General features: G+C 47.9%; 1 protein-coding gene across 3 annotated transcripts; it reads right to left on the reverse strand.

Annotated features, from left to right (window-relative positions):
* Positions 1-1,525: 1,525 nt before the first annotated feature.
* LOC124652974 (nuclear transcription factor Y subunit A-10-like) lies at positions 1,526-6,435 on the reverse strand. 3 transcript variants are annotated; one of them, XM_047192026.1, is made up of 6 exons: positions 6,357-6,435; positions 5,545-5,912; positions 3,496-3,596; positions 3,289-3,357; positions 2,612-2,752; positions 1,526-2,458 (listed from the first exon to the last, which is right to left on the reverse strand). In XM_047192026.1, exons 2-6 carry the CDS (start codon positions 5,831-5,833, stop codon positions 2,063-2,065), a joined length of 996 nt encoding a protein of 331 aa, XP_047047982.1. In that variant the 5' UTR covers positions 5,834-5,912; positions 6,357-6,435; the 3' UTR covers positions 1,526-2,062. The 3 variants fall into 3 exon arrangements, with proteins under 3 accessions (XP_047047982.1, XP_047047983.1, XP_047047981.1); XM_047192027.1 differs by having other exon boundaries at positions 5,545-5,909; positions 6,357-6,417; XM_047192025.1 differs by having other exon boundaries at positions 5,545-6,399.
* Positions 6,436-9,507: the final 3,072 nt, after the last annotated feature.

The raw sequence follows: 9,507 nt of genomic DNA on the forward strand, positions 1-9,507 counted from the left end.
CGGTTGATGCACACAGCTTTTTATTAAAAGAACTAAATATTTAGAGTTTACAATTCAAAAGATCAACGAGGATTGATACAAAAATCAACCATCGAAACAAAAAAAAGTCTGCTAAACAGATTCCGCATCATGTAATCTCCTAACATGCCGCCAAGTAGCCTGGTATAAAATATCCTGGGCAACCATTCGAAGGCGGTTGCATCCAGAAACCATGCACTCCCGCTGATCCTCCGGGAGCAAGAAACGCCAAAGCTGGATCCTTTTTGTTAAAGACAATATCATTTCTGCAATTCCAAATTAACCAACATAAAGCTGAAACACCAATGCGAATTCTAGCTTTATCAGTTTTCTCAGTTTCATTTAGCCAATTCTCAAACAAATTTGTGACATTGGATGGGGGTGGAATGTTATATGGTTTCAAACATATATGATGATGTTCTGTGGTAACACACGAGCAATCTGCTAGTTATACTAGATCTATTGGGGGTGCCACAAGGAAAACATGCCCCCAATACTCGGCAAGTTTTTCCGGCACCCCTCATAGACCTTCCCAAAGCATAAATCCGGACAGAGAGGGGGCTCTGACTAGAGATGCTCTTTTGAGCAAAGTCTGCATCATGACCAAAAGGTTGGCTGATGTTTGAATAGTTGCCAAGTCTTTGGTATGCCTATGCTCCACTACCAAACTTAGTTTATTTTTTATCCAATGTTAGCCAACTTGTAGGGAACAAAAGGCTCAACCAAATTTTGGTAAGGCGATCTTGGGTAAAAACTGACCACAACCTAAATATGCATCATCGAGCCCTGGTAGATGTTGAGACATCGGGAATAGATGCATGATCGCCAAATCAATCTCCGCTAAACGGATTTTCTGGTAGGTGAGCCCTGGTCAGATCAACCAAGGTTGTGCCTCCATTGTTGATAGTTTATATGTTAGTGCATCAGGAATTTTGATATTGCATTAGGCATTTTGATTTGCTGCAAGCTCGTGTGTGCTCTGCTACATAAACATGTCTAACTCGGGCGATGGATTTTGGTTTTCATGTTGCAATTTCGCATTGAAGTTGTAGAGGTGATAGGTTCTGATCGATTTTCTCCAAGATTTTTCTACATTCGACGGGATATTTTGCATATGCCCTTTCCTTGCTACATGGCATGTTTAAAATGTTGCAACACGTTTACACAAAAATTTAGGGACTATCCATAATTTTGTTGTAAATGATGTTGCATAAGAAAATGTTGCGTGAGAAGGTTTAGTGTTTCATCAATCAGAGGTGGCTAATCCGTTGAATATTTCAACCAACTGGCGCCTAGCACAGGCCCACTACTATTCACCTTGTCATTTGTCTTTTTGTTCCTCTATGAATATAAGGATTTTTTGGTACAATCATAATTTTCCAAAACATTTAGAATGAGCTAGAGACCGGGTAAACACAATCATACTTTCTTCCAGTTTCATCAAGTAAACAGTTATGGCTTCTTGCCAGTCTGCATTTCCAAGTTTGATGCAAATGGAACTTGCTCATAAATCAGACATCACAAACCAACCTCGAAGGAATACATGCCTAAATTCGAGTTACTTAGACAAGATTACAACAAAACACAAGTTTACACAATCTCCAAGCTCACTACTACAGTACATCACCAAGTCTCAGTACATAACATACTCCAGAGCTCCATTGTTCTCCAAACAAAATGGACTGACTCCAGTACTCCATACATACTCCATACATACTTCGATACCAATACCACACCAACTAGTCTGAAGTTCCAGACATTTTATTCAGACCAAAGCTTAAGTCTGCTACCTAATGGCAGCAAGCAGTACTAACTTATACGATATTTTTTATGGCAAAGGGGGTGTTCCACTCACCACAGGGTCCCAGAAAACTAGGACAAGTAGGCGATGAGCGGGAGCACTACCGATGCCATGAGCCAAGAATGAATTGCCTACGGACAGCCAGACGACGGCAGGGGCAATCCCTGACCTAGAGATGGACAGTGCCGGCAGCAGATGCTGCCGGTTTACGCCATCTCTCGGCTGCCCAGTACCCCCCTCATGTCATGCTTTGAGGAGGTTGCAGCAGCCATCAGAGGCTGCTGCCCACTTGAAGGGGTTGCCAGCCCCATGCTCGCCGTCCATGATGCTCGGGAGCGGGGTGAAGAAGTGTGTGCGGAGGTGCTCAAAGCCGTGGTAGTGGCCCACGTCTTCATGGTCGTACAAGCTTGTCACCTCTGAGCCAGACAGGCTGGACACGCTGCTTGGGTTGCCCTGCTCAGAGTGCTGGATCACTGAACTGGGAGATGCAGCTAAGCGCATAAGCGGGTTGCTGTCCATCGCCTTGTTCCCAACATCAGCCTCCTTCCCGTTGATCTCTTTCTTTGTGTTGAGGAAGCGTCCACCGGAGCCTCTTGCGCGACGCATTGCATGAAGATGGCGTGACTCGTGAAGATATGGCTGCATTATCAAAGGCACTCACATGAATGCAAAAGAAAGAAGAAATAATGCATGCTGGGTCATAAGTAAAATCATCCATGTGTCGTTAGAAGTTAGCACACGGTTGATAGTTGAAAGGGTTAATTAGATATATGCCACTGCAATGAGACATACCTTTCTTGATTTGATCAGCCTATTCTGCTTCTCTGCCTTGGCGCGAGCACGACGGCGGCGGAGGATGCCTTCATATTGCTTTGCATTCACATAAATTGGTGCATCAGCTGGCATATTCAGTGGTATTAGCATACTGCCAGTCTGCATTATACAAAGGGAAATGGTGCAACATATTAGGTTATCATGCAGTACGACAAGTGAATCACATACAAGCTTCGATCTGACAAACTACGGTGTCAAACAAAGATAAACCCTTATATATCCTTTGTCCAAGTGTCAAGAAAAAAAAAAACCCACAAAAAATTTCTGACATTACCCAAAGAAAAAGCTCACCATCCAGTTACTATTCCCAATGTTTCGTAATCAGTCACGTTGTTCTCCTTCCTGTACACTATACACGTGCCATCCTATTTTTATTTATTGAATGAACTAACAGATCTACACCAGTACGAAAGGAAACTACAGTTGAAAAGTTTAGGCACACACTCCATCAGAAATCATATCATATACAACTAGCACTAAAACCATTCCGGGAAAACCAAAAAGGATCTGCATGAGATGTTCAAACTATGGAATTCAGGGATCATTAGAGTAGTTTTCTGATAGTTGTGCCACAGTGAAGTCAGTCATGGAAACTGTGAAGAAGCCTCATTCAAAACTAACAGTACATGCATTACCGTTGATCTCATTCCAAAAGGAGCAAGTACGCCATAGTTATGATCAGCATAAGGATAATTGGAGGAAACCTGGAAAAATCAAAAGTCATCGATCAATCAAGACATCGATTAATTCAGCATTAAGGAAATTCAACAAGGCACAAGGATAGCCAAGTTTTCAGTGCACTGCTAATTACTATGGCATACAAAAGAGTGGTAAAAGCTTACCATAGTTTGGCCAAGGCCCAACTCAAAACGATCACTATATTCCACGAATGGTGACTGCAGAGCGATAGTGGCAGTGTGCTCAGAACCTTTTACTCCCTTACCTGAAATAAAATACCGCAAAGCAAATTATATTTCCAACATCGATAAAACAGAAATATTAGGTCTTTCACAATGGGGGTTTCTTAGTGTTGTATCCTAGGTACTTTTTGATGTTGCATGCCAGTTAAGGAAGCTACTACACATACGACGTTTCTGGTACGATCCCTGTACAATGCAGATCCCTGTACAGCGTTTCTTGACATGCATGCTGCATTCTTATATCGGGAGTATCTTGTTACTCAAAAGTTGCAATCGAGGAAACTTGATCTCGTGTCCTATACTAGAGTTTCCAAGACAGTCAACAATGCCCCATTCTGCTGTCAGTTGCGGCCTATCTGATATTGATTCTGCTTTCGCGTGCACCCAAAAAGTTCATCCCGAAAGCAGCCAAGAAACAGTCAACTTGGGGGTTTGCTGAGATTTGGTGCGAGAGATTTAGCTTATATTCTACAGGCCTCTCCGCGTGGAGGCTGCAACCTGCACAAACAAAAATCCCTAGCGGATATGCTGGTCTAGCAGTGCCCCGTCTACACAAAATTCAGTGTCATTGATTAGGAGCAGCCATCAACTTCGAAGCACACGTGCACTTGAATATCCGCTAGGAACAGCATTGGGATAGTTGTCTCTTAAGTTTTAATTTCTCATATGAGAACGTGCTAAGAAACTATGCATTGTGAAAGACTTAAAATGGTATGTACTCCTTACAATCCATCAAACAATCAAGTTACTAGAGACTAAATTTGACGTGCATAACTGGAGACTCTTTTTTTTTATGAAAGGCACGAACTACGCATAATACAGTTCATTACTGGAGACTCGTAACTGAAAAAAAGAAACTTCTAGTCTCATCGACATGATTACATGGCAGTACATTTAAAATAAACGGTACTACCAACTGTGGATCAATTTACCAATGCTATGCTATTTTTGTTTTACATATCGAAACGTGTATATTTCAGAAGGACCGAGCCTACCTGGCATAAGGTATATTAGGTTACATACTAAGGTATTTTGGTGTCATGCCATGCCTGAATCAAAGAAAATAATACATTTTAAACCCAGGAAAATATCCACAATTACCTAGCACATGTCTAAAGACTAGTTATTGCACATACGTTGTGTTCTCTCATATTGGAAACAGCATAATTTGGCGGTATGGGTGTCCTTGCTCCCGGTGTGTGAGTGTGAGTGCACAGCGCACACACGCTGGTCTGAGAAGTACGTATAGAATTGACAAACTTATGCTAAATCCCGAAATGCAGTGCTAAATGTAAGAGAGCTCAAGGGTCATAAGCAGGATGGTCATTGGACACCACCAAAAGCTGTTGTATGTGGTTAGTGCATTGTATACCATGTTCGCCACTATTTCCATTTTATGGCTACAAAGCTAGACCAACAGAACTTTCTAATCTTCAGAAAATAGATGAACTATCACACAACATACAATTTTTTGTTTCTTTTTCCCTACTCTAATATGTGATATGTCATGGAATTGCATACAGTATAACGGTTTTTGTGAAAGCAGCAACTAATATACGATGAATATGTGCTGTAAATGGCATCTATGAATGAATAAGAAGGTAGAATATGTATGTTCTGTCAGAACAGGATGAAGTGTCATGCCGAATGAGGCATGTTTAGTTTCTGTTTCTTCCGTTGGTTTCATGGATGCCGGCGTTATTTCCTTGCAATATGACCCTATAATTTGAGACAGCATCCTACTAACTATGTGTAAACTTCATACTATCAAAAACTAAGCTCTTCAAAAAAAAGGAGCACCTACTATATGCTACAAACAGTGCCAAATTTGTAGTACTAAATGGTAAATTTGTATTACCAAATGCTAAATTTGTACTACTAAATGTTCATCTTAAGTTCCACTAACATGCACAAATTAAACAAGTTCATCTCAAGCTCTAGCACACCAAGGGCAGAGCAGAGGAGCCTCACCATGAGCCATGGAGAACTTCATCACTTCAGGGATGCCCCTCTCGCTCATCAGCTGCTGTTGCGGCGGCGGCACCGGAGCCGCGTCCAGCAGCGCCTGGGCCCTCGGCACAACCTGGAACTGGCCGTCCCGGCACGCATCCTCCGGCGACGCCGGCCTCCCCTGCCCCATTGCCTCGCCGTACAGCAGCTGGTTCCCGACCCACCACGGCAGCGGCTGCGCTCCACTGGAGGCGTGGCCCGCAGCGGCGAGCTGGGTCCCAAATCCGTCTTGGTGGTTCCTGAAGCTCATCACTGCGCCGGCCCGGCAGCAACCACCACCGCAGTGCGATGTTCTCTAGGATGGATGTGATTAATCACCTAACAGCCTGCTGCAATCAAGAGCACCAAGAAATAAGTAGATAGGCTGGGCATCAAATCAAATCATGCAGCGATAGGGGAGAAAAATCTTCAGAAACAGTAGAATGTGCAGGATGACATGGGGGAAAATGCAGAGGAAGGAGAATGGTCGCCGCTAAAACTGAAGCGAATCAAGAACTGAAAGAGGGGAAACATTTCCAAGAACTGAACCAAAGGCTGGATTTTTATTTTCAAGGCTGGGGGGACTGAAAGCAAGATTATACCAAAATCCAGAAGGATTTCTCCAGGCCCAGCCCCAGAGTGTAGCTCACAGACACAAGGCAGGAACTTTTAAGAGCCCGTGAATGTGCAGCAGCTGCAAGAATCTGAGCAAGAAACCAAGGCGAGAGGATCCAAGACATGCATGCGGCACAGGAAGAGGAAGAGGGGGGAGCAAGGAACCAAAGACCACTCACATTCCAGCAGTCCAGCTCCTGATGGGGTGGATGAGGACAACAAGAAGAGCACAGAGAGAGAGAGAGAAAAAGGGAAGGGAGGAGAGAGAGGACAAGACGGGACGGGAGAGGTGCGTATAAATGGGCGGTACTGAAACCGAGAGAAAAAGCTTTGCTCCTTCCCCAGCTCCAGCCAAAGCTAACCTGTTTGCTTTCACATTTTACTCCTCCTCTTCTTCTTTCCTCAGTATATAAATTGTAGTTTAATTGTACTACTTATTATTATTTCTAGAAAAAAACTCAATGCTTTTTACTGTTGTTTATTTTTAATTTTTTTAACTGCCCAACTGGGCTCCCTTTCCCAACCATGACTTTTCACCTCCCACTACTGGAAATTATTAGGTTCAGTGCTCACTGCAAGTGGCTATTAGAGTACACTAATCATGCTGTCAAAAGAAGGTAAGCAGTAGGTTTTTTATTATCCACAACAAAAATAGAAATATAGTACTCCTCGGAGTACTAAGCTGGGTATGATTTGCAGGAGTGGCAAGCGAGTGACTACTATAAATTGGCGAGACATGAACAGAACAGGCAGCTGTAGCAACAACCAGTAGCCATCAGCTGGTTTCCAAAGATCTAGTACTAGTACTATGGCTAGTAGTAGCAGCAGCATCATGCATCCTTGATCCTTCACCATGATTTTGATCTATCCGTGCCTGATGTTTTATTAACGAACGTGTTACTAACAAATGGAAGTATTCAAGCACTCCATGACTAACCACACATGCACATTTCCAAAAGCACTTAATGGAAGGGTATGCGGCGGTTACATGAGCTATTAATGTTTTACTTTCTTCATCTCACAATTTCTACTACTCTGTGGAGTAAACACATGAAATTCTGAACTAAGAGCATCTCCACTCGTCTCCCCACAGAGCCCCCACGGCCACTTTTTTTCATCCGGGCGGAAAAACGGCCCAGTCAGGCCCCCGGTTCCTCGTTTTGGTCCGGATTTGAGCCTATTTTCGTCCGGACTCCCCATGCCATCCTCGGTTTCCCGGGGGTCTCCCGGGGACTCCGGATGAAGCTAAACCAACCGTCCACACCCACGTGTCTCCTCTTTCGTACTGGATTCCCCGAGCCATCCTCTTTTCCCCGAGAAACGCCGCTTGGGGAGCACACGACTGGGAAACTACTCCTCCCCACGCCAAATCTTCCTCCAATCCGGACGAAAATTTCGCCGGATTTGGGCGTGGGGAGCGCCAACGAGTGGGGATGCTCTAACTGTGATCTGCGACTGCTCCATCCGTCCGGATATATGAATGTGTTTGACCTTTTAGAGCATCTCCAGCCGTTTGGGCTCCCCACGCCCAAATCCGGCGATATTGTCGTCCGGATGAAAATTTGGCCTGGGGAGGCCCAATTTTCAGCCGCGAGCCCAGGAGACTTCGGCGAATTCAGACAAAATTGGCGAGTTCGTTCAAACATAAGCGAAATTTAATGATATTTAAGATATAGAGGCGAGTTCGTACATAAATAGGCCGAATTCGTACATATATTTGAATTCGGCGATAGGCAAACTAAAACTTAAACTAAAAAGCGGCCTACTACATGCCGAAATGGCGGTAGAAGGACGTGTAGTCGCCGCCGTCGTCGTCGTCGCTCGAGCCGGCGTTGTCCTGGGGCGGCGGCGCCTGGTACCAGCGGCTAGTGCCCTGGCCAGCGTCGCCGGTGCGTGGCGGCGACGGACGGTAGATGTCGTCGTCGGCCGCTCTCCTCGAGCTTCACCACCTCCCTGGGCGCGGCGTTCCTAGCGGCGGATGGTCCGGTTGCGCGGGCGGCGAGTTGACGCGCGGCGGCCGGATCCGGCGGCCGCCGGCCGCTGCTCCGCCTCTCGGCGCTCCCGGTCCCGCTCGGACCACTCCGGTGCGGCGTCCTCGGGGAGGCCGTTGTCGGCGGGCACCGAGGTCCTTCGGCGACCCGGTGATCGCCTCCGCCACCGCGGCGTCCTCCGCGCGCTTCGCCTCCTCCTCGGCGAGCTGGTTTGCGACGGCCTCCTTCTTCGACGACTTCCTCTTCCGCCCGCTCTGCGGAGAGGAAGGCTGGTCGCGGATGACGAGGGCGCCGCTGCTGCGCCCTCTGGTCGGCGGTGGCGACGCCGGTTCCTTCTTGACGGTCGAAGGAGACGCCCACTCCTTCTTGACGGTGGCCGGCGTCGACCCGCCGGACCCGGACGCCGACCGCGAGCCGGACGAGGGAGGAGGATGCCGCCATCCTCCTCGGCATCCAGGAACTACCGTGCCAGCGTGACACGGTAGCCGCCACCGGCGGCGGCATCCCCAGGACGGGGGAGTTCCCGTCCTCGATGTGCGCGAGCACATTCTCGAGGGTGCAGCCAGGCGCGCTCCACCATCGGCGGCGGCCGGCGGCGTTATTCCTTGCCGGAGGAGGAGGAGGGCCGTCGTACGCCCGGAGTTCGCGTTCGTACCTGCGCCGGAAGAACGCGATCCACGATTCGTGGTTGTCGGGGAAGAACCGCGGATCCGCGCGCTGCTCGTCACTGAGAGTGATGAGCACCTCGTTGATCGCCGTTTCGAGTAAGTCCCCACCCGTTGGCGGCGGCGGGATCGGCACGCCGCCTGCGCTCAGCCTCCATCCCCCCGGTGCGCAGAAGTCCGGCGGCGCCGGGTAGCCCGCCGCGTGGAGGAGCCGTCCCTCCCATTGGTGGAGAGAGCGGCGGCCGAAGCCGTTGTTGGCCGCACCGTCGTTCGCCATTGCTACCTCTTTCGAGTTCGGGGAAGATTTGGTGGAATGCGAGAGAGGTGAATGCGGGGCAGACGCGGTAGTTCGGCGATAAATAGAGGTAGGCGCGCGTGATACCGAGGCGACGGCATTAACCTCGCCGCGTGGAAGCTACGCGTCCGGCGAATACTGACCGGCGGCAGGCTTTTACAGCGCGCGGAAGACGATGCGATGAGGACGACGATCGGTATCTCTCACCGACAAGTTGGGGCTATCAGACGCGCGGGAAGTTTCCTCGACGTTTCGTGCGCTTTTGTTTCGTCCGGAGTCCCTGACCGCTCCCCGGGGGGTCGGGGATGGCGTGGGATCGTCGGATGAATTTAGGCCCAAATCCGGACGAAATCGAGAAACCGGGGGCGCAACTGGGCCG

Source organism: Lolium rigidum, chromosome 5, assembly GCF_022539505.1.
Source record: "Lolium rigidum isolate FL_2022 chromosome 5, APGP_CSIRO_Lrig_0.1, whole genome shotgun sequence".
NCBI classification, from domain to species: domain Eukaryota; kingdom Viridiplantae; phylum Streptophyta; class Magnoliopsida; order Poales; family Poaceae; genus Lolium; species Lolium rigidum.